This window comes from Hirundo rustica, chromosome 2 (genome assembly GCF_015227805.2).
Source record: "Hirundo rustica isolate bHirRus1 chromosome 2, bHirRus1.pri.v3, whole genome shotgun sequence".
NCBI lineage: Eukaryota > Metazoa > Chordata > Aves > Passeriformes > Hirundinidae > Hirundo > Hirundo rustica.
The window spans coordinates 98,118,614-98,145,199 of NC_053451.1; the positions used below are offsets into that span (position 1 = coordinate 98,118,614).

Genomic DNA, 26,586 nt, shown 5'->3' on the forward strand with positions numbered 1-26,586 from the left:
GCAGCTAGTGAGAAAAAAAGGGTGACCACACTAATTTCAGATTTATTCCAGTTACACCATAAGAATTCGTCTTCTGCTCTTAAGGTCATTTATGGTGTGATGGACTCACTTTTCACTACTCCATACTTTTTGTGGTCACTTAGACACATGCTAAATAATTTCAGAGTAATTTTAGAGAGACTTCCAGGTGGGAATACATCTGGCTAAAGACTGACAGATATTAAGGAACCAGAAGCCATTCATCTAAATCAAAATGAAAACTATAAATTAAATCATCATCTGCATTAAGTTGGAACAAATCACTCATTGCAAGCTGTAAAGGCCCAGTGCCAGGAAGGGGACAGCTGGAGCAGTGATGCTGGACAGTGTGAGCAACAGGGTGTCCCTGCCACCAGCCAGGCTGCTCTGGCCAGGAATCCACAGGACCAGTTATTCTGCTTGGCACTGTACCTGTCCCATGCAGGGAAGCCAAGGCAAATTGTGGGACTAACTTTGCTTATTCCTGTGGGATAATTTGCTGCTACTGCCAGAGCAGACAGTAAAGGGGAAAGGAGAGAGAGAAAAAATGGAGGGTATCGTGCTGTTTTCATGGCGAATTAGCACATATTCTGAGCTGGGACTGCCTTTAACAGACCTGGCTGAAGTTGTTCCATCTCATATAAAATCCTGCATGGGTAGGGCAGAGAGAGCAGTGCATGCAGTGCACTTGTACAGTCACTCTGCTCATTCAGGTGCCCCTTCAGCAGCTGTGCCTTGTGCATTACAGCCCTGGTTGTGTAAATACTACATTTTTAGTGAGAGTGAATGGTCCTTGGCATAAAATACTCTAAAATTTGGCGGTTTCTGAGGGACAGAAGATACTGTTTCAACTCAAATCAGAGCCTTCTGCAAGTTAACCAGGTGCTATAAATAGACATACATGCAGTGATAGATAATTAAAGGCATCTCCAGAATCCACAGTTTAAAATGTTTGATGTATCATCACGAATAGCGTGCAAAGCTATGGTTTGCACCTCAATCAAGGAGGAAAAATTAAGCACTTCTTGATCCAACATACCTACAGAACCAGTGTTTGACATCTGCATCACCACTCAACATATACAGATGAGCCACAGACACACAAACTTAGGGAGCCACTGGCAAAAGAAAGTAACCAACAACTTACTGCTGGCAGTATCTGTGACTGCGAAATGATGCTGTTGGGTAAACTGTTCTGCCGGCTCTCTGTGGTCACTTCTGCCCAAGTGACTTGAAACCCTGTCATGGGCTGGTGAAGGTCTGCCTTGGATATCTTCCAGGAAAAATGACCAGTGATGTTACCTTCCTGAACAATGAAAGACGCAGACAGATTCTCAGGTTTGGCCAACACTTTGGGTAGAACTGGCACTATAAAGCAAAAAAAAGATAAGTTAAACTTTTAGAGATAATCTTCAATAATATTCATTTGTTTTTACAGATCAAGGTCGGGCAGAGTTGTATTTCTGGTGTTACATAGGATCCAGTCATCTTTCCAATACCATGTTTTCAGTGATAACCAAAAACCTATGTTTGATATATTCCACTGACATTTTGGGCCTAACTCAAACTTCAGATAAAATATTCTCAGCTGCAGGTACAGAAAAGAAAGCTAAAGAAAGATCTAAGTGCCTCATTCTCAGGGAGCCACTCTCCTTCTCCTTATATTTCAGAATACCTGAACTCAGACTGGAAGTTTTGGAACAAGAAAATGCACAGGGTAGTACAGAACTCCACAATGCAGCCAAAAAGTAAAATATATGCACTAAAACTGTAGTACAAGTTAATAGGGTCACTATGATTAGGGGAAAGCTATACCTGAGTAACAGTTACCCAGGAAGGCTGTAATGCTGGAAACTGTCAGGACAGGCATTAAGGGAATGGCAGGGATGGCCAGCAGGGTTCTGGGTGACTTATGGAGCACTGGGGCGCTCTTGGGAACAGGAGGGACTCAGGGTGAGAGGGCTACCCTCTAACCAGAGAGAGGTATCCACATTTGGCAGTGCAAAGCCATGGCTGACCTGACCCAGGACCAGCTGACCACAGAGGTCCTCCCCAGTCAATGCTTCCATAATTCTGCAACTTCCATAACCCCCTAGTTGCACATTGTGACAATGGTGTAAAAGATATGAGGGCCTGTACTTCATATTTGAGAACAGAATTAACCTAAACAAAATCAAACTGAAAAAGCAGCTTGCATCTGCAGCAAAACATTGAAAAGATGGGTCATGCCACCATAATCATGCTTACAGTTCTCATTCATCATTGTAATAAATACAATAGGAAATTGTTCTCCCTTACGAAAAAAAAAGAAAAAAAAAAAAGCCAACCATGTCATTACAAATATTACTGTATGTCCACTATAATTACACTTAATTGACTAAACAGTAATAATAGACTAGCCAAAATCAATACTGCTGTGTATTTCTGTTAATTTTCACATAAGCATAAATGATATTTTTATTTGTTTTGAATCTCTCATTTCCTGTTCTAGAATTGCTTTTAAAGACTCTTTTGGTGATTATAAATGCTTTTGGAACTATTTGGTAGTTCCCCAGATCATGCCTTACCTCCTTCAGCAGGACAATTTATGTGCTTGTGTTTTTTTTCTTTAAATGCAGAGCAAGGTGGTGTAACAAAGAAAGTACTCTCAGCCTTAAAACGACCTTTAGATTTTGCAGGCAGAACAGTTACTTTGTATTTGCATGAAAATGACAGGTCCTTCAGAATAATGTAGTTTTCCTACAATAAGAAAAACAAAAAGATCACACGATGCAAATAGAGCCCAAGGAAAAAAAGAAAAAAAACCACAACAAATTGAAAAATAACCTTGCAAAAGATGAAAAGTTTTCTTAAAAAAAAATATTTTCCTGGATGCTTAACATATGCCAATGTGGTTTGAAATCAGAGAAGAAAGCAAGTATTGTCAACGTTATTTTCAGTAGTAAAATATATTAGCATGGTATTTAAATATGTCCTTCAATTCTACACAGTTCCTTCAACACACTGCATCAAAGCAACTGACTTCTAATATTTAGAACAGTGCGGGTAGCAGTGTGAGGATATAAATGCTAATCAAATTAAATAAATGTAAGAAAGTGGAGTTAAGCTGCTGTAAATGACAGGCTTCATCTATGTTTAACTTTTTAAAAGCACATTTAAAGTTCAGCATAGCATTATGGATGCATATTTTTCCTTGAGTACTTGAGTACATTAAGTACTTCTATATTCTTATCAGGAAGAAAAACTCCACAGCTAAATACAAAGCACAAGTCTCTATTTAAGGACAATGAGCAGAGAAGAAAACTTTACACAAAGTGTAAAAGTAAAGTGTCCTGCTAAATTCTTACTGTTGTCTGAAGTAATTTTGAAAACTACAGTCTGAAAGCTTTAGTATAAATCATATATGGAAAAAAATATTTAGTTGGTTGTTTTTTATCTGGGAAAAATCTCTAATAATATGTTGCTAGCTAAGTCAAAAGTTTTTCACTACCTTTTAGATCTTTAATTCCCTTCAGAACCACTAATTTCCCATGTTCTTCTGCATAATTCCCTCTTTCTTCTAATTGCAAATTAGTCTAACCTTCACCTGGGAGGTCATTTTTGACGGAACTTAGGAATTGGGCTGAGACTGAACTCCCTGCCTTCAACCTGCCAGGAGAGCTGTCCAACAGGTGAGATATCTCCTTAAAACTGTGACAGCACTTTTTTTATTTATCGTGACAGACTGGATGAATTACCATAAAACGACTGGAAATAAGGAAAAAAGGAAATAAGTTCATTAATCCCACAATGCATTTGGACAGATGTCCAAACAGTCTTTCCTGACCTCTAGTGGAAATTAACTTCTTAAATGTTAAGTTTCTCCTATCTCCAATGTGCATATCTTGAAATACTGCAAATGATCATAACATTTTGTCAAAATCATTTTTTAAATCCACCTCTAATATGTGCTTTGCTGACCCCAAGAAGCAGTAAATCTTACAAGCTAACACTATCCTCTGTGAGAAATCATGTTTTTGATTTGCTTTTGATTTACTTTTGATTTACTCTTTTACATGCCATTAACTCCCCTGAATTGATGGGGTAGTACAGATCAGGATAAGAAGGAAAGGTGAACTGTGATTTTTTCCATTCTTAACACACTAAATCAATTCTGACGCACCAATCACATCACTCTGTTCAAAAAATGTGTTACATAGACATATGACGCAAGATTGCCAACAAATTGAGTACAAAGTACTGCCCTGCAACATATATTTGAGCTGATGTGTACTGACACGGAGCTTTTCTCCCCATCTGATATCTGTCCGACTTTCAAATTTAATATCTAGTATTTGTCACCTACAGTTCTTCTTTTCTTATCAATTATTCTCCTCGGGGAGAATAATCACCTGAAACTCACCTGCATGTCTAAAAGAAAAGATGGTTTATTAATTACTGTTATTACTGTTCAGTATTTGCACTGTGCTAAAGTCCTACATTATTAATGGCAGATAAAGCTCCGTGTTCTATATGCTGTAGAGAGATATATACAAGTATGTAAGAAGTTTGAAGTAAGTAAGAAGTTTGTCTGGTCTCATTCTCTGAATAACAGCAAAAACAAATAAAAGATTTTAGCCTAGTGTGGATTTAGGAAATCCAAGCAACCCAAAACCTGTTCAGATACATAATTTTTATCTTTTGCCAAAGAGGAACATAAAAAAGAGAGCATCCTTACTGATCTATGAAACAGGGTATAACACACATTGTGTTCTGTTACAGAACCATCCCTTCTGTTGCTGCCTAGGAGCTACTCAGAGTCGAGCAGAGGGCTGAATGGAGACTTACATAAGTCAGCTCTGTCACTTTCCTAAGTCCTTTGGTGTCATTGTGCGCACAGGACTCCAGTAACCAGTGGACTTGGAATTGATTCATGCTGATATCTAAATGATATAAAAAGAGAGGAAAAGACATGTATTATAAACAGGTTTTCACCAAAAGACATATCTTCACCATTGCAACTCTTCTGGATTCTCTGGATAAAAACAGAAGGACTTTTAAGCATCGTAAAGTTGGTAATTCCTCACTAAGAAATCTTTAAGATAATGAAGAAAATATTATACACCGATGTAATTTAAACCTTGTATCAGCTAAAGGAGAAAAAAGAGTGCAATTTCATTTTCAGGTATGTTACCATATACTGCTTAAATTTAAGAAAAAAAAAAATTTTAAATTGAGCATTAAAATAAAATAATCTCAATGCTGCTACTTCTAATCATCCTGTAAATAATGAGACTGACTTGGTGTCAACTGCCTGACTGTTTATATTGTTAGAGCATTGCAATACTGCTGCCTGGCACTGCTTGAGAAATCTGTGCCTGAAGATATGTGAAAATGCCTGTAAATCCACAAGCTTTCTTCTTTCAGGATACGCCATAAAACCTGTTCAGTATCTGTCCAAATAAAATTCTAGTCTTGACTCTTATGAGTAATACTGAAGGCTTAAGTTTACTCCCATTTAAATCAATGACAAAACTTGCTGCAATATCAACAGTATAAGCTTTCAACTTATTTCCAGCTCTTCTAGCTTTTTGTCTAATAATGCTTGAATCAGGAAGCAAAACAAAGAGCAAAAAAAGAATTGACAAAAGAAGGAAAACTCATTAGGTAGTGCGAGTAGCTCCTGACATTTTTCTGGATTTCATTCTCTATACAGGGGATGCAAATTACGTCTGTTATTATTAATTAGCTTGGTATGACAGAGCCAATAATGTGCCTGACAGTGAGTTTCAGGAGGGAAAACAATTATCTCTGACGCCTTAAGGGCTGATCTGGTATTAGACTGCTATGAGCAGTTTGGATGCCGAAGAAAAGAATTATAAACTAAAGAGAAAATTACTAGTGTAGGAAACTAGCTGAAATGGCCCCTTGAAATAAATATTTGCAGTAGCTGTACTTCATAACAACATGTATGCTAATAATTTTTGCAATTTCTTTGGAAACAATATTTCTTTCAAAAAGAAATCTATTAAAAAATACATTTCTTGCTTTGTGATTGTTCTCTCTCATTAAAATAAAGAAATGGATGTGCTTTTGCTTGTCTCTTCAAGTTTTCCCAATTGATATGCCTATTGGATGGAGACAAAAACTCACAGTGCATTTGTAAGTAGGTTTCATCTGCTCTCATCCCTTTCAGTTCACTCTATTATCAAGTATCACCTGCTAGATGATCCTTAAGGGCTCTTCTGACCCAAACCTATCTATCATTCTCTGATTATTTTAAACGATCTTCATGGGAGGACTGCTCTTTGCAAAGCTACAAAATGTGTATTTTCACTTGTAATACTTTTCACTTGAAATCTATAAATAAATCACTCTCCTTTGACTAAACATTTATCAAAGCCAATTCAACTTTGCAATTGTCCAGCAGTCAGGGATTGGATAAAACACATCCTGAAGGTAGGTCACAAAATACCACTACATGGGCAACTGGGAAAAGACAAATCCCAAGCATCAAGAACTTACAGCAAATCAGAACTCAGATATACTGATGCAGAGGTTTACTAGACCTCTTTTTAGAAAGGTAAGTCAAGGTAGAATTATAGAATCATCAAAGGGTTTGGGTTGGAAGAGACTTTAAGGATCATTCAGTTCCAACCCCCTGCCATGGACAGGGACACCTCCCACTAGACTTGGTTGCTCAATGTCCCATACAACCTGGCCTTGTACACTGCCAGGGATGGGAAAAAATACTTATTTCCAGGTATTGGAACATTGGAATCCTCTTTGTATTTTCAGGCAAGTCCACCTCCATTCATTATGTGAGCTTCCACTCTGAGACTCTTTCTTTTCTGCATTAGGAAACCCTTAGTAACCCATTTGTAAACACCCGTGGTTTCTGATAACTTCTCTATTTGAAGAAAATATAAAAAGGTTAAAAAAGAATATAGGAAATTGGAAATTTAAAAAAATCTATCAGCTTGTATTGTAAACGTAGGGTGAAGGTTTTCATAAACATAAATTCCTAATTTTATTTGAGCTAATGAATCTTAAATTTGATAGTATTCTGGTATTCTGATAAGAACCTATAGTGAAAATAGAGGATTTTTTTTTCTTTTCAGTGAGTATGTAATTAAAGGTTATCTGGAAAAGGTTTTTGTATCCCATCTACAAATACATCAACTGTTATAAACTGGAAGGCATCATGACAGCCAACAAAACTAAAACTTCTTCAATTCTCCATATTTATGATTGCTGTTATCTGAAAATATGGAAGATACACAGGTTAAATGCCATGTGTTTAAAAAGAGAAATGTAAAAATCATTCATAAAAAAACACCCCAATTTTCTCCTTTTAAAAAAAGTATCCTGTCAGTGTCTAAAGTCTGAATAATACAATGCAATACAACAGAATAAAGCATGAAATACATTAAGGAAGTAGCTCCTACTTGAGACAGGAACCTTTTTTAAACTAGGGAAGGGTGGGACATTTTGTGATTAAATAAAGCTAGAAGCCTGAAAAACTCAAAATGTATATGTATGCGTGAAGTATGCGTATGAAATGACAAGATTGTTTTAGAAATTACCTTTAATATTTTTAAAAGCAAAAGGAGACAAAATGCATGAAATTATCTAAAAGCCCAATAAGAAACTGAGAAAACGATGGAAATATGCCTTTTTCTTATAAAGATCATGACTCTAGAGTTTTATGAAGCTGATTTTGTGTTTACAACACATGCAAAAGAAAAGCTTCTCCCAACCCTCCTTTCAGCAATGCACACTATCTTAGCAAGATCACTACTATAAATTTTACTTAGACTCTGGATTAACTGTCCAATGCAAATGGAGGGACAGGTGAAAAGCTGAGCAACTGGATGAGCTGCTCAAGCTGCATCCAGCCACTGCCACCAGAGCCAAGGGTTCCGGATCAAGCTCAGCACTGAGCCCACAGCCACAGCTTTTACCAAAAACTCATTTGAGCAGTTAATATGAACAGAATATTCATTAGCTAATGAGACTGATTTTGGACAGTTTTGTCAGAAAACTCAGCTATTCCTTCTAAAATAAGTGCAAAACACTGTCAAGAAATTGCCAGACTGCTTCAGTCTGCTTCCATGGTATTTCGGATGTCACAGTATCAATCTCCTTCTGAATATCTGGGGTTTTCTTGATTCTAAAATTTCAGCAAGCATCCTTATTTCCCAGAACTCAAAATATTTGTATAGAAACACTGAACTTGAAGGACATAATAAGCATTCTAGCACTCATTTGAGCAAGTCTATGCTTGTGAAATTAGTCAACAAATTAGCCACTTAAGTATGAACAGCAGACAGCTTATTCAAATAATTACTTTTATTTTAAATTTGCATGAATAGGAAAGAAAAAAAACAAAAAAAAACCAACAAAAACCAACACACCCCCCCCCAAAAAAAAAAAAAAAAAAAAAAAAAAAAAAAAAAAAAAAAAAGGCAATCCAGAGCAATTATTTTAAAAATCTCTTAATGGTACTTAATGGTACTCTTAATGGTACTGACATGGAATTTATCTCCAGATGTCCAAGCTAAAGATCTTTAGGTCTGTAAGACAAATGCATGTAACTAATCTTCAAATAAACTAAGAGTTGATGTTAATTACTTTGACTGTGATTTTTAAAGTAGATTTTCCAAAGTATAGAGTTTCTAAGCTTAAGAAAAATATGTCTATACACATACCACATGATTATGTTCTCAAAATCCCATGTATGTTTAGCTCTTTTGCTCAACAAGGGTATGCACCTAACTTTGTTGGACGGAAATCTTACCTCTCCAAATAGAAATTGATGGATCAGGGAATGCTACATAGCTTTTTTTTTTTTTTTTTTTTTTTTAAATTTACCCAAAGCTGCCTTTATTTTTACATGAGTATCTCCATAAAGCACTCTTTCAATAGTGTTTAGAAAGGTGTTCTTCACCAGATTTTTGTGCTTTCTCCCCTTTCTTAAACTTAAACTCTTTAGTTTCATTTTAATAAAAACAAAAAAACATATATCTGATTTTTCTGCATGGAAAATGTGCATTTCTTCTATATCTTCAAGCTGTAAAAACAGCTCAAAATTCTACTTATGCCAATGTCAACTACATGTGTTTGCCACTTGGAAAACTTCAGGTTCATATGCACAATTTAAGCATCTTAAATTGATAGACTTCGACAGAGCCTAAGCCATGGCTGCCCAATGGTCACTAAGAATATCCTGGGGTAAATCACCTCCCCACAGAATTTAAAGCTCAGAGTATCATCCAGAAAAATAATCCAGCAAAATGTCAGGTAATTCTGCAAGTTCTCCTAGATGGAACTTCTGGTTTAAATGGTTCTACAGTTTCTTTAGAAGAAACTAATTTTTAAAGTTTTTTTTTTTTCTTTTCCTCATCTTTTTCAACTTCTTCCATGTTTCTGTTTTGTACAAATACATTACTGCCAGCCTTATCAATAATTTCATCTAATGTGGTTTTTGGTTTTTTTACAGTGCTACTGCAGACAGCTACTTTCTTTGCCTCAAATACTTTTTTCTCCTTTATATCACAGTTACTGTTCCAGAAGAGTGCCAAATTGACTATCATGAGGAACTGAAGCTATGTAGCTGAAAAAGTGGCATAGCATGGACATAACAGCAGTGAAATTTGCTCATGCAGCCCAACACCATCAATACGGAGCTACCCCAGGAAACCAGGTAAACAGAGGTACTTCTTTGTAAACAGGGTATTTCTTTGTACCCTGTAGTCCACAGCAAGAAAATTGCAGCAGACTGTTTCAGGAACTGGCATGAGTTCTGCCACTAGTTTGCTTGAGGTCTTTAGGTAAAATACTTCATGGCTCCTTATCCCTGTTCCATCCCTGTCAAGTGGTGAAAATTATAAAGGTGCGTGTTGTAAAAGTATTTTGGCTCTTGCATGTTATTCTGACATTGGTCTCTACTGTTTGGTACAAAAATGCCAATTAATACCAGCTGTGACAGCACTATTATGCAGGCAACCAAATGACAAAACCTATTAGAAGGAAAATCAAATGGGATTTGCTGGAAAACAAGGTTTCACAGCAGACATGTTCAACAACAGCAGCTCAAATTAAGGTTTAATTACAATAAAAATATCTGGCATCAATAAACATGGTAATATCAAGTCGATTTCTGCATCATGACAGGACTGAAAGTAATTAACATGCAGTGTTTGATAGATTTGCCCATTAGAATAAAACACAGCATAAAAATAAAAATTATAAAATAAGACATACGAAAACCTTTACCTGCTAGCATAAAATTAGTAATAAAATACAAATAACTAGAAGCTGTGAAATGGCTATTTCAGTGAAAAAAGAAACAACGTTCTGCATTTTTTGTCGAGATACCTCAGCAAACTGACTCCCTCAAAAATATATACCTACAATTAATATGCTAACTGTATGTCAAAAGGAGTTGTTACCAAAGCTTGGAAGATAATGAGACGTATGTAAACCTGCTGTCTTCATTCAAAGTTAACCTTTCTTCAAACAGAATGCCATAAGGAGGATGACATATCTCTGAAACTATTCAGTAAGAAAATTATTGAAATAATTTGCTCTGTGTGCAGCTAAACATTTAAATTTATTATATTTTGTTAGATCTGATATTTCATATAGCAAACCACAATGATTTTTTGTGACTGGCCACATGGTTTTTGTTTTTCCTTTGTATACTGGGCAGGATTTTTCTTACAAGCTTCTGAGCCATTATTTAACAAAGCACTCAGGCATATGAACAGTTGTGTTATCTTCAATAGTTAAGGACAGCTAAAGGATCAGGCCAGAATGTTTAGAACCTAGCAAGATCAAGACACTAATGACCATCGAAACTATAGTTACAAGATGGTCTTGTACATGTCTTTGATGGTCTTAGACTAGTATGAAGAAGGAAATATATTAAAAAAAAAAATCTAATTTCCTTTCTGGGTCATGTGTTTTGCAGCACTATTGCTCTAAAAATAGACTAGAGCAAAGGGAAAATATTTTATATTTAATATCACAACACAGGGCAGAATCAGCTCAAGGCACATGAAGTACATGTCTTAGCATCTACGAGCTTGATTAATTGATTCTACTGTAAAGTCATAGTATGATTTTCCAGAGCTCTGTATAAATCCTGTATCAGCATACCAGAGAAAAAATATTTACCTCACTGTATTGAATGGCAAAGCTGTAGCAATCATAAATGGTTAAATTAATGATGCCTTGCTTAAAGTAAAAGATATTAACAACTCTGAAGTGTTCAAAGATTTGTACAAGTCAAAGACTTCCTGAAGAAATGTTCCCTCTCTTTCTCCTCCCAGTATGTAACCTAAACCCCTTGACAGGTGGGCACCTACTACAAGCCAGCACTGATTCCAACCCACCACGCCAGCAGAAGGATGAGCAGCAGGGTCTGCTCTGAAGCAGCACCTGCCTTCATCTCCACACCACAGACTAGAGAGCAAATATTTGAGACAGAATGCAATGAAGTATCTGTTGCTCTCTCAGGCTCATGTTCACCTGTTTATTGGACAAACACTGTTTTCCATGTCTACACAGACATCTAATATATGCAGCTTTCCATCAGTGCGTTTTCTGATGAAATTCAGCTGCTGCAGACGTCCTGAAAAATATGCAGGGAAGGCTGAAATATGGGCAAAATCCAAGTCAACAAATGAAGCAGCACTATTTATTACTAGTTCTTTCAGTTTTGAAGACATGATTAGCGTGAAGTGTTTCACATGGTATTTATTACATTCAAATAACAGCATGACAGAAGACCAGTTTGGGAAGGGACATTTCAGTGTACTGCAGAGAAGCAAAATATTATCTCAGTCAGTACTAGATCATAACACTTATTTATTTCTTCATATATTGGTTCATGAGCCATTGTATTACTCTGATTCATGGTGTCTAACATTTGCAATCTGAAGCTAATGATAGGACAAGAAATAATAATATAATAACAAATGCTATTTTACTCATGGTAGTTTAGCAAATGCGAAATGAGGTAGACACAATTTACCTTCAAGTAATGTTAAAGTGCTGCATTGATGTGCTAATGCATTGCAAGTCTCTGCACTCCCATTTTCCCTGTAAAATCTACTTGTTTTGTCACAGGCATTTTAGGTAAGTTCTCTTTAAAAAAACTAAATTATAACAGCTCTGTCTCTTTTGCTTCATCTGCATTGATACACCCTGTGGTGTAAAAACAAAAATCCAAAGTTTTGTTTGGTTATGAAATTAACAGTATTCATGACACCTCTTGAGAAAAAAAGCTTTTTAATAATTACCTACTCAAGCAGTATGTTTAAAAATAACACCAAAACCTTCAGTTGACATTTAAACTTCACTCAACAAACAACTCTTAGCAAGACAAACTATATTGTTTCCTGCTCTTACATGGAATATAAGCAGTTTCAATTAAATCACAAAGATTTAGTTTCTCTCATTATGCCATTCAAAACAAACTTTCTTTCTATAGAACACACTCTTTGTATAATAGAACAGTAAGCTTTTCCAAAAATGATATTAACAATTACTCTGTAATCTAAGGACAGGTCTGAGACACAGTATTTTTGTCCATATCTAGACCTAGGAAGCCTCAAGGTTTGAAGATGTTTATATTGTAAGGATTTAAGCCTGGGATCATCTCTAAGCCGGATTACCTCTACCCTTATTTTCCCACACACAACATCCTATACAAAGTGAGTTCAACAGCATCTCATCCTGGTTTTCCATTACAAGGAAATTTGCCTCTTGTAAGTTCCAAGTCTCACAATAGCTGCTTGTAGCCTGAATAGAGGCTTTCTACATTACTCCTTCATAGCCAGATTTTCAAAGCTAGCTAAGCATCTCAGACCTGAATTTAATGTAAAAGGAAAACAAACAAACAAACAAGTCCAAGGCTCACTAAGGTTATATATACACTGAAAATGTCACCACGTACTCTACTATTAACTTTAGCCTTCTGCGTAACTTTGAAAAATGTGGACAATAATTTAGACAAGCAGACTATAATGAGGGTAAATTCACTATATTGAGGGTAAGTAATCTTGGAATCCCTCCCAGTTCCAGAGTCAAAGTACAGACTCATCTTGCCCCTAATTCCACAGGGGGGAGAGATGCAGGGATGCATCAGTTACTTCCCTCTCCCTCAGACCCCATGGAAAAGCCATATACGGGTGGGTTTGCATGCATGTACGGTGACCCATGGAGTTCCAGAACTGGACTTTCCTGACATGCATTATGGAATGCCCTACCAGGACCTTGCTTTGCTGAGCTAGTATTCAAAAAGTTTACAGCATTAATATGCAGTATCTAAATCTGCAGTTAAATATTGATGCATCTACAAGAAATAAAACAGAGCAAACCCAGGTTAAATATCTATAGAATCATGTGTATACAGACAAGGTAAACAGAGCAAGAATTAGGATTCATATAAATGCAGAAGAATTGCCTTCAAAACAAAACAAGAACAAAAAATGGTTCTACATAGAACAAGCACTTAAAACTCTGGAATTCCATTGCTCAAGATGTTTCAGATGCCATGAAACTTGGTGACCCTCATAGGACACTGGATATTACTGTGAAGATAAATGAATCAGAAGTGAATAAATACTGTGAAATTACATTGGTCTCAGGAATGTTGACTACCTAGAGGTTGTCTGAAGCTGGGACAATAATATGCAGAAATACACTCTTGCCATGTTCTTACATTCCTTTGGGTTTGCTTTTGGGCACTGCCAAGAACACAACACCTCTTGGGTAGGATCTTTGGTCTAGACTACTATGGATATTTTTTGCATCCAGTTTATGGTCACAGGAGAAAAGAAACTGATATTAACAAGTTATTATACATCAGCTGCATATATGGGTCATCTTTAAAATTAGATTACATTTTCAGTTTCAGAAACCTTTTTTTCTGGTTTCCTTCCCTCCAACTTTAGCTATTCTCTCAAACAGTCCAGTTTCCTTCCCCTATTTTTAGTGTTCATGCAACTGGTTTTACGGCCACCTTATAAACCAGCTAATTAAAAATACAGATTAAAAAGAGGCACGTGGAGGAAAATTGACCCAGTTTACAAGAGGACAGTCATTAGTTTAAACCATCTTCTCCATAAGCATGATGACTCCCTGCTGATAGGTTAACCTCCCCTGGATCATAAGGTCAGTGCTTTATCCAGAACTTAGGCAGGGTAAGAGAGCTCTCATGAGCAGTTATTAGCCCATAGCTCATGAGAAGCATCTTGTAAACTGCTGAACCTCAGCACCTTTTACTCACAGTAGGCATGGTAGGATTGCTCCAGGTATGATAGTGTAAGCCTGTGAGACAGAGCTTTGACTTAATACAACCTAGTGATACAGTTTGGGGAAAGGAGAGGAAGAGCTCAGCTGGTCAGAGCATAGTGCTAATAGTGTCAAGGTTGTGGGTTTGATCTCCATAAGGGCCATTCACTCAAGAGCTGCACTCAATGATCCTTCTGGCTCCCCTCCAACTTCAAATATTCCATACCTGGATGGTAAAAAGCTTGCAATTTTATCCCTCAGTTATAGAGACTGCCTCACATGAGACATTGCCATTGACAAGTTTAGTGATAGTATATACGTATGCATGCATGCATATATATATATATATATATATATATATATATATATATATATATATAGTACTATGTTTGCTGTTAAAATAACTTTATACGTTGTGATAATACTCAGGGAGTAATTAGAAATCCAGAAAATTGTAACAGTCAGACATAGATATATTGAAGATACATAAAAATGCTGGTTTTGAAAATGCATTTTTTTTCTGAAGAATTAAAAATCAGGCAAGAGTTTGTTTATTAGTTAGCCAGTTTTTAGTGCCTTCAAGTGGATTAAGTCTTAACAAATGATTTTGCAATGGAATATTGGATGTGTATCTGAAGTCTGACTGCAGGTATGCATTCCACCTAATGATGATCTATCTTTGGATTGAACTCATGGACTAGGTAATTTGCAATTACATTTCTGTTTAAACTTTCAATGTGAGTTCAAAAGAAATCAAGCTTAAATTTCTATCAGATACTAAATCTAAGAATAAAAAGAAGACTTCTTTTAAATGCATAAATTAAGCCAAATTAAAAATATTTTCACAGTTACTAAAGGTGTTCTGGAGTATGATTCAGGATATACTGAGGACTCGTGCACAGCCCACAGTACATAAATTTTAAAATTAATAAATGGTTTAAATGTACAAAGTGTACAATTGTACAAACCAGTCTAATACAGCCTTCAGCAAACATCAGCGGGTAACTGTTAAGTAAAATCAGTGTTCTGTGCTGTCTGTGCTCTTGGAACACGGTGGGTAGTTCTGATTTGACTTGTGATTATTTGATTTCCTGGCAGACTTTGAATCAATTCCAATCACATTCCTGAGACTAGCAGTTGGACAAAGTTGCCTCTAAATCTCTCATGCCGAGAGCTTTAACCACCTACCCTGAAAGGTATGGAGGTTTGGAAGCAAGTGCAAGGCAACAAGTAATAGTTTTCTGTTCTGCTTGTGAAATCATGAAGAAATGCAGCAAAATGTGCCTTTGAAAAGACTTTCCAGTATTGTCCCATTTGCAGGGAAGATGCCACTGAGGTTGCCACCATAGTAAATGTAATTTTAAAATTTTATAACTGGCTCCACTAATCAATTGCAGACTATTTGAGAATTTGAAAACCATCTGCTCTACCAAATTCTATTGTTTGTGGTTGATGTTTTTCATGACTCCCACCAGTAACATTTTAAGTACTGTAAGTATGTCACATTTGGAAGGAAACCAGAGTCCTATAAGCATTTCATAAAGTAAAACATGCAGAACTGGAGATGGTCAGATGTTCCCCTTTACATCCTTTTAAAAAAAGGCAAAGAGATTTTTTCCTGAAATTACATTAAGACAAAGTAAAGGAGAAAGACAAAGTTAGGGAGGTGTAGGAACCACACAGATACTTCTGACAGGATATTCTTTTAACTCCAGAATAATTTCCCATAATAATTAAAGCTTACAGCACTGCCTATCTCCCCAGGCAGGATGCTGTGGAAGCCCATTATATACAGCCATCTAAGTCAGGAGTAGCACAGGTAGAAAAGCAAATTCTGTAATATCTGCCAGTGCATTTCTAAAGAGGTGATCTAGTTGGAGAGTCCTGTGCTTAGAGCCAGCTTTACTAATTAAATCCCTAAGTACTAATGCACATTATGCACACCCACACAATCAACCACCACTGAGACAAAGTCCCTGTATTCTCATGGAAGTCTGAGGGCAATATATTAGTGTATACTTCACTATAATTAACAGTCACGTCATTTTGTTGAAAGAACCATCTGGACCACAGTGATATCTTGAAGTACAATTATTTTACTGCTTGAATATCAATAATTAGAATATGGCTAGCTGCTCAAACACTAATCTGGCCAGTGCAACAGCTAGTACCAAACTAAATAATGCTTTAGTGTTAAGCAAGTACTGTGGAATTCTTCAGAGTAAGAGCTGGAAACTCCAACTGCCAGTGAAGGATTTTTTTACCTTCAATGACTCTAATTCCGTGAGAAAGGACCATTTGATATGTGTTATCAATGGGAAAACTTTCATTTCAAAACCTGCCGTATGAAATACCTTATTACAAACAAAGAGTCAGCACACACAGTCACTTCATTTATGTCCCTGAACTAAGTGAAAGTTAATTTTGTTTTCCTAAGATCTGGGTTTAAAAGCATTTGTGTTAGCTCTCTATTTGCTTTGCCGTGCCTTGCATTTTATTCTTCTCTGTAATTTAATTCATTATTCTTGTTTGGTTGATTTATCAGACAATGGAGGAATCTCTGCCTCTCCCTGCCTTAAGTATTCTTTTTTCCTTCTGCTTTAGCATTTACAGAAACACAAAGAAAGAAGCCTGAAGCCAAGTCTTAATGCATTTCAAATATTTGTCTTTTTAAGCAAAACCAAGAGGCAGATATATTGATTTTAAATATCTAGAAGTACTTAAAATGTTTAATTTAAACAGGGGGAAGTAAATGCACATCGACTTGATTCAAAGAAAAGGAAACTAAAGTTTTACCTGAGCAAGTAGAGTTGTACTATACTCAAATAACAGGCATTGAGAAAATGGTAGTAAAGGCAGAGTAATGACTTAGAAAATATTGTTGTGACAAGTGCTGTGGGAAGAAATTACATTCTGATATTTTAGTGCATTATAATTATTGAAGCAATTGATGAAAATTGATGCAGAGTTCGTAAAAGGTGGGATTTTTTTTCCTTCTGTCTGTGGGCAAAATCTTATTTTCATACACAGATTTGCAGCAACTTGGTAGCCTTTCAGCTAAGACCAACACTCAGCTCTCTAGTTGCCCAACCACAGAAAACCAGTGAAAACTTATGCATCTTTTTATTTTCACACTTTCAGTCTTGATTACTGCACAATATACTGAGGTTCTTAATCACCCTAAGTATCTAATCTGTTTAAACAGGGGTTTCAGAGCACATCCATTTTTGGTAATGGATGGTACTCGGTGACCTCAGCACCAAGGAGTTAAAAGTGATTTAATTTGATTACACTACTTGACAATTTCTAATTTCACACACCAAGATGGCCAAAATATCTGGCCATGGAACACATTCTACTTTTCATTTACAAAAGGGGGATTCATGCTGTTTAAGGAATGTACTGTTTCTCTAATCCCAGGCCTAAATGAAAGGCAGCAAGGAAAAGACATTTTTTTTTCCTTCAGAAAGAAGCAATTGTATTCATATTCAACATGCTTTTGGATGACTCTGTCTAGCAACAACATGTGCATTTGCTCAGGACCTTGTACTGATTGAACTGTGGAGGTATTTTTGCTAGCTTACATCCTGAAGTGATTATTGTCATCACACCAAAGTATGCAAATTGAAAGATTATTTCAAAAATTTATTTCAATGTAAAGTCCAGATTCTACATTCCTTTCATGCCTTACGCTTACTAAAGTTAATGGAACTTAAGAAATGACACTTGAAGAACAGGCCCAGATAAATCTTTCCTGCTTACCACATAGTGGCACATTGTGATGCATATATATGGAAATCCATCCCCTTGCTCAGATTTTTATTCAAACACTGTGTTCAGTTTCTCAGTACTGATATGCAGTCACTTCCTTGCTGTATAACAAAGTCAGTTTGGTAATAGTTTGCAACACCCCCTCTGGTGCAGTTGCTGCACAGGAGAGGTCTGATGAATTCTGTTCAGAAGGATGTTGTAAAACCGAGAGCTTCGGCCCTGACGTCATCGCTGTTCTCTTTTCACTGCCTTCCTAGAGGCTCATCTGCAAAGTTCACCAAGGAATGCATCTTCAGTCACAGAAGAACTATCTTTGAATAGTCAAAATACATCACCATACCCTCTGTAAATCCTAAGGCACATTGCAACAAAATTAAATGGCCTCTGCCGGCTGGTATTGATGGAGGAAAAATTCCCTGTCATTGAAAAAACAGGGACAATATCTGTTTACAGGGCCTTACAGATAGAACTGAATAACTTGATTTAACTTCACAGATAGTTCAACTTTGAGCAGATGGTTGGACCAGCTGACCTCCAGAAGTTCCTTCCTGGCCATTTAAATTCTTCTATGATTCTGACCTATATTTAACTCTTTAGACTGAGCAAAATTATGCAAATTCAAAAGCAAAATAGTTTTTCAGCTAAAATGGGACAATGAAAATAAAGAACTAATCTAAAACAACCTTAGAAGCATGTTTCTGTTTCTTTAAATGATATAAGCAATCAACACAGGTCTTTCCTTCTGTTTCTGTAATCTGTGGTATGCTGGGAGGCTATAGTGTTGGGACACAGTAAAAAACTTCTAGAGAGCCATCTTAGTTTAGGAGGAAATTAAAAAAAAAAAATCTCTGGTCTGCACAGAACAGTATGACCACTGAATTAGGAATACAATAAAAAATTCTGAGCAGTTATTAATATAGAAAAGTAATAACTGTTCTTACTAAGAGGAAGACTGATGTTATAGCAGCTATTAACATTTTCATTACAGCTAAAAGAAAATATTTCAACATAACAAGGGCAACTGTAGAGTTGAACAAAGTTCAGTAAATTTCAGCAAAGAAACACAGTGTCCTACACCTGGGGAAGAATGATCCTCTGCTCCAGTAGAGGGTAGAGGCCAACCTGTAAAGCAGCTCTGTGGGGAAGGACCTGTGGGTCCTGGTGGACAACAAACTGTCCACGAGCCAGCAGCGTGTCCTTGTGGCCAAGAAGGTCAATGGGATCCTGGGGGGCGTTAGAGAGAGCATTGCCAGCAGGGAGGTGATCCTGCCCCTCTGCTCAGCCCTGGTGAGGCCACATCAGGAGTGCTGTGTGCAGTTCTGGGTTCCTCAGGACAGGAGAGACATGGAGCTCCAGGAGTGGGTGCAATGGAGGGCAACAAAGATGATTGAGGGACAGGAGCCTGTCTCTTATGAGGAAAGGCTGAGGAAGCTGGGCGTGTTCAGCCTTGAGAAGACAGACTGAGAGGGGATGTTATCAATGTTTACAAACGTCTTAAGGATGGGTATCAAGAATACGGAGCCACAATCTTTTCAGCTGTGCCCAGTGACAGGACAAGGGACAATGTGTAGAAACTGAAACAGAAACTTTTATCTAAATGAGGAAAAAAATCCTTTACTTTGAGGGTGACAGAACACTGTAACAGGACGCCTAGAAAAGTTGTGGAGTCTCTTTCTCTGGAGGTATTTGAAACCTGCCTAGATATGATCCTGTGCATTCTACTCCAAATGAACCTGCTTTAGCAGGGAAGCTGGACTAGATCAGTCTCCAGAGGTCCCTTCCAAACCCAGTATTCTGTGATAACATGCTGATTTAAATCTCAATCTAAAAAAAAAAAAAAAAGCCCATCCAAAATCTAAATAACATTTTTATTTCATCATCTCTGCAACCATCTCTTGTTTGTGTCATGAAGTCTACAGAAAGTCAAAAAAAACCTCGAAAACCATACCAGACAAGGCCAAGACTACTACAATCAACTGAAATTTGATCAATTTACAAATATCCAACATGTTTAAGCTTAAGACATTTATTTCTTGATTTTTTTTTATCATAGTAACTCTTAAGCTTATCAACCTACTGGTTTCACATGTGTAATAGTTTTGTTCATAACCAGGCAGAAACACCAAAAGAAAACAAACAAACAAACAAAAAGATAATTAAAATGTCACTAATTGGTTTTTACCATCTGTGCTAAACCAAAAGAACATGGTTTAATGCTGGCCTCCTAATTTTTTTCTATTTTAATATTTTTCTATTTCTATACACTCTAGTTTAGGACTACAGAATGGCTGAGTTTCTCCACCGAAAAAAAAGGTGTTGATTTTTAATAGCAAACTACACAAAAATGAGAACATTAGTGCAATCAACAGGCACTTCTGTGCTCACCCACCATGTAGGAAACAAACAGGTCATTTTTTTTTGTTAGAAACTATCTGAACTCTGATTGCCTACCTGCAATAAAAATAGATGCCATGCCACTGAGCAGGCTCAGGTAAGGTCTCTCTCAGTATTTCCTATTATAGTTGCCACACTCTACTACCTCCTACAACTCCCTAAACATGATCTAGTGCAGTTCATAAAGGTGAAAGATGTGTGGGTACAGTTCCCAGCACAGCTGTTTCAGTAACTGCTGTTTTTCATGAAGACAATGTGATTTTCCTGCTGTGCTCCTTGCACAGTCACACAGACCTGCTCTGCAGTAAATTGTTACTAGCAAATTTACAGTACCTCATCCATGCACTACATAATCTCCAAACTCTTGCAAGAGCTTATAGAAGCTGCTGGTTTCTCAGGAGCAGGTAATTGGCTATATTTTAGTTCCACACAAGGCAGTGGTTCCTGCTGAATTACTGCATGTGCTGTCACTCAGAATACTGATATTTTCTTTTTAAAAAAGAAAAGAAAGAAAGAAAAAGAAAAAAAAAAAAAAAAAGGTAAGTGTGATGAACTGCCATATTCTGCCCCTCTTCACACACCTTTGCTATCACTGCTTGTTCTGCAAGAAAAAGGAAGGCATCTTCCACTGCATGGCTGGGGCATGTCCTAAACACCCCACTGTGCCTCACACAACTTGCCCCAGCCCAGGGCCAAAATGCTGTCCCCTGATGTAACTGGATGCACACAGCTCCACACAAGATGAGTCAGCTGTACAGTCAGCAATTCAGCTGGTACACCCTTGGCACAAGGTGACAGCATGTCATTTTTGACAGGTCTGTCACATAGCTGTCTTTGACATTCCCCAATTCTGGAAACTATACCGCTTTGAAAACCTCTTATTTCCAAACTATGAGTTGCTATAAGGATGGTGACTACCTTACTTCTTTTTATAGACTTTTATAGCCTTCGATACAAATATTACCTCCAAGTATGTAGCAGACAGTGAGATTCAGCTCCAGATTTAGATGGAAACATTTAGATTACTATGGTGCAATGCCTCTAAGTTCAATAGCTATGTTATAATACCATTATAAATAGTGGACACCTAGTTCAAGATATCTGTGTTGAGCTGTTCTGCTCAGGGTTTTCCCTCCATTAAGTATAACTAACTTTGGCAAATTGTTCACAAGGTGAATGTCAGTAGGGGTGCTGGCATTTTAGTCACAGGACACACGATCTTTCTTCTGGCAGCAGGCTGGCAGGAAAACAGCTGCAGCAGGATTGATTATTCCACTGGGCTGCATCTTGCCTGCAGACTGTGAGTTGCACAACCCTGTCTGACGCCTGTGGGAGACATCATTGTCTCCTCATCTTTGAATCCTGTCCCTCATTTTTTTCAACACAGACTGCCAAGAATAGAACCTCAGCTCACAGAGAGAGAGTCATTAGGCATCTCTAAGCTTTCTACAAATGAGCTGTCTAGGCTCCCCTCTGTTCTCAGTAAAGAAGAGAGGCATCTCCAGAGAGCAATTCTGCGGCTGTGGGGGATGAATTGCTTCAGAAGTCACCTGTTTTTCTTTTCTAACAATAAAAGGAGCTTGGACAATGAGTTGACATCTCACTTGCAGAGGCTAAAGTTTAAGATGATCAGTCCTGACAAAGCTCAGAATATATAAATCTCACTTTAGATAACAAAATCCACAATTTTTGGTAAACTGAATATTCCTGATTAGAAGTGCCTCAACTCTTATTTAAACTTTAAATTGTTCCGGCTTTCCATGAAGCAACCCAAAAATAAAATATAAATATTCAAAATGTGCATGCACCCAGCTGAACCAAAGCTTGCAGGTTTTAGGGAGGAATAAGGATGGATGTGAAAGTAATTTGCATAGCAGGGCCTAGAAGGTAACCATTTAAAAAAGCAGGCAAAGGAATAAGAAGCAAAGGATACCTCTCACAATCCACAATGTCCAGTGTGACATATTCCTATGTTACACAGCATAATTGAACATTTATATATCCTGTCCTCATTCCGGGTATTGCTAATGATTTAAACCCAAAAGCACTTAAATATTTCTGAAATTCTTTGCAAAATTCAAGAAGAAAGCATGACTATCCACTTTGTAGACCTTTATTTCAAGCACAAAAATTGCATGGATTTAACTTAGTGGTATTGATAGACATGCAGTTTGCTCCAAGCTAAAAAATGAACAGTGAGAGCACATTTCAAAATAACACCATATGAACCTGGTACAGCTAAACTGGAGCACCTTATATGCTCTTAGAAGACAAGAAAGAAAAATCCCTTTATTGATTTCTGAATATAAACAGACACTTTAAATTCATGTAATTATCCTTTCGACTGAAGGACTAAACCATAAAATTGTTGTTAGGATTTTTCTGAAAACCAGAAGCATGAGGCCTAGAACACAACCAACTTCAAGACGTTTTCTGGTTATGACCAACTATCCATTCTGTTCTAAATCAAGGTGACTGATAAAGTTTGGCATAAAGCAAAACATTCATATGTTCCTCAAAACTTTTTGGGGGTAATGATAAATTCTGCTATTTAAAACTTTTCAGAGGTAATTCCTACCAAAATAAAAATTGTCTCAGCTCTGTGAAGGTTCAGCATCCCAACATGACTATAATTTTTGGATAGCTGATTCATGTGATTTCCTTCTGTAAGATGCATACATAGATATAACATACAGAGGAAAGGTAATGTTTCCCTCTTATGTGAAGATGAAGGGATGAAAGGATGGGTGGAGGATTCAACTCTTAATTACTTACAATACTCTGTTAATGTTGTACAACTCTGAGATGGATGATAAGAGTCCTCCTTAGAGAAAACAGTAAAGCAAGATTTGACAAACCTGTCTTCTTCCAGTAGACTTTGACCTGAAGTTGATTGTCCTGATAGAAGGGAGTTCCAATTTTAAGAAAACGAGTGGTTTTCCTTCTTTGAAAGGTTGGGTAAGGATCTACCAGTCCTTTCTGTGGTTTACCAGCAGATGTCCGTTCCTCTGCAATACACAGAACGATGAGGAAACTATTTAGTTAACTACAGTGCTGTATAATGACTATGCTACATTTGCTGAAATTCAGAAAATAATATTATCTTTATTCCAAATGATCTTATTTCTATTTCTTACCTAAATGAAATAAATATAAAGAAGTAACTGTCCATTGTTGCTGAAAAATCACTCATTTGAAATTCAGTCGAATTTAAAAAGTGAGCAAGAAAGATAAATATGTTTATATAGAGAAATACTCTGTAAATTTTCTGAATATGGAATTGGACTATATTTATACTCCCAAGAACAAGAAATGTTAACACAATGATTTTTTAAACAGGCAAAGTGTGCTGGCTTGAAAGCAAAACCAGTGAGAGATTCCAAGTCAGAAAAACAATTTAATAGGAGAAAGAAAGAAAGAGAAAAGAGAAAAAAAAAAAAAAAAAAAAAAAGGTAAAATAAAATAAATGCAATAGTACAAAAGATCACTGACAAAGTCAGAATACAACATGACCTAACCCTGTTAGTTAGGGTGGTGGTAGCAGTCCAGATGAAGTAGTCTTGTTGAAGCAATGATCCCACAGAAAGGTCTGGTAGCTCTTGTCCTCGGGGAATCCAGTGGGTAAGGCTGCCTGTGCTGTCCCAAATCCCAGATTATATCCAGGTGGGAATGCTTGGCACCTCCCCCTGGGTGGAGCATCTCACAATCATTTTATCAGTCTTGTAATGGGTCCTTGATTGCCCATTAACCAGAGATAGCTCCTGGAGGAATTTATCTGTGAGTCATGCAGCAGGGCACTGATGGGCCATTAACAGATGATAGTCTGGAGGGAGGGGGCAAGGGAAACACTGCCCAACCTAGCTTCAACATCTCATGTAGATGGTGACAGAATACATACTTTGGGCACACCTTACATTGTAACCTAGGACACACGGTATCTACCAGTAGTCCTCTGTAATACTTCACAGTCCTTATACTCATGCAGCATTTGGATATGCACAAAATCCAAGGTCAGCATTGAACGTAACCCACAGAGTGCCACATTTGATTACTACATCAAAGTAAATATTGTCCTCTGGTATGCTATAAGAACACTGTGGTCAGATTAAAGATCTGTCTTGCCCACTTTCTTGTTCCCAATAGTGAATGGTGAATGCTTAGGAAAACATTGCAAGAGCAGAATTTTCTTTCAGCAATTCCCTTGGTGCTGTGTGCCTTGCTTCCAACAAACAATTGCAATTGGATGTCCCTCATCGAGCATTTTGTTTGATAAAAATGTATCAGCATTTAGCAAGGTTGACAGTACCTACAGATACTTTCAGTTAAAAAAAAGAAATGTTCATTCAAACTGCATTTTGCATTGCACCCTTGCAAATGTATCTGATCCAATTAGGAGGATCAGATTATTTAAAAAAAAAAAAAAAAAAAAAAAAAAAGGCAACTGCCTGTATTTAATTCAATTTTACACCTAAATTAAAACTAAAGGGACCAATAATAAGGAAGTGGCAAATTATTAACTACATACTTGAGAGAAAGAGGGAAAGATTCAGGTTTCAATAACTGTCATGAGTAACATACAAACTTGAACATTTTGCCTTATTTCCAGCTTCAACTGAAACTCGCTTTACAGCCAAATCTCACTTTCTCAGCCCTTTTCTAAGGGCTGATACAATTTTTAGTTTTGTTTGTTTTAAATTAAACTTAACAAAATTTAACAAAATTCTTTCTTAAGATAACAATAATGTTACTACTACCTAAACGGACATTAAAAAGTTACGGAGAGAAGTACAAACTAAGATCTATTAGGTATTCCTCAATTTAAATTATTTTAATTTTATTAAATCACTGCTTTGCTCTTCTCTGTCTGCTCCACTTCCACAAAAACCAGGACACCAATTTAAAATATTTCCATATAAAGATCAAGCAAGAATCTTGCTACATTTCCCAGAAGTGAAGCACACTAATATAGTGAGGCAATGCATTTCTGAGTGTAGGGAAATGTAATGCCAGAGGGCTGAGGTCAAAGCTCACAGAGGTGTATAGGACTAAATTACTTCAGAGGGGTGTGGGCTATCTCTATTCTGACAACAGGACCAGACACCTAAAAAACAGAGCTTAATTCCATACACCAGAGTGTGGGACCTCAGCAAATTTGGCGTCTTGCTTCTGGAATTACTTCCCAAAGGCCACTGAAGTCCCAAAATAAAGACAAGCCATAAATGTCACGTCCTAGAAAATATTTCAGGCAATTTTGGGGGTTTTTTTTCATATTTCTCCATCTGCTTATGAGTGTTCTCAAAAGGAAAGCAAGCAGGACTGGCTCTGTACCTAAGTAACCTGAGTGAGATATAGAAAATGAATTTGCATCTCCTCTACTTGCTTTTTTATGTAAGATATAATCCAGCCATTTAAAAAATGTCCAAAAAGGCCTAAATACACCTCTCAGCAGGGTGCTCTATTGATTAAAATGTGTGATATCCATGGTTTAGGTTCAAAGACTCTTGAATCCTTTACCTCTTGGCTTTAAGAGAAGGGATGCTCAGATTTTTCTATAAACTTACTACTGGAATACTCTAAAACAAATATATGTTTTAGTTGGTACAGGAACTGATTTGCAGTAAAAAGAAAATACTGTTCATTAAATAAATGGATGTTCATAACTTGAACAGTCAAAATACTTGAAGTAGATGAGATTACAAAAAATATTGTTCTCAGTATAGTCTTACTCTAGTTTAAAAAAAAATATAAAAATTAATGAACCTTTTAGCACAAAAAGGTCACTCGAGTGAAGCAAAATAAACCACAAGGCACTAGAAAGTTTGTACTAATTAGATAAAAGTAGACTGCAGATCTTCACTAAAACTACTGATGGTTTGTTTACTGAAGCAAAACAACCAAGGAGAGGGCAGGGTATCCAAGCAAAACTGTGGAAGGAATTTAAATCTAGCTGTGACAATGATAGGAAAGAAGTGCCATTGGAGTGGACAGAAAATGATGAAACAGCCAAGTCATATGTGAGGTGTAGCATAATGAACTCCATTTGATAGAGGATTTATAAGTGATAATTCAGATGTGACCTGCATTATATTCTGAAAAACCCAATGTTTTGAACATGGAAAA

General features: G+C 36.8%; 1 protein-coding gene across 1 annotated transcript in view; it reads right to left on the reverse strand.

The window, feature by feature from the left end:
• ANOS1 (anosmin 1) overlaps positions 1-26,586 on the reverse strand; it is a 133,350-nt gene that overhangs the window by 6,675 nt on the left and 100,089 nt on the right. Inside the window, exons 9-12 of the mRNA XM_040056345.1 lie at positions 23,325-23,474; positions 4,846-4,940; positions 2,586-2,757; positions 1,166-1,386 (exon numbers count right to left, since the gene is read on the reverse strand). Of these exons, the coding sequence (XP_039912279.1) occupies positions 1,166-1,386; positions 2,586-2,757; positions 4,846-4,940; positions 23,325-23,474 (638 nt within the window). The remainder of the gene's footprint in view (positions 1-1,165; positions 1,387-2,585; positions 2,758-4,845; positions 4,941-23,324; positions 23,475-26,586) is intronic.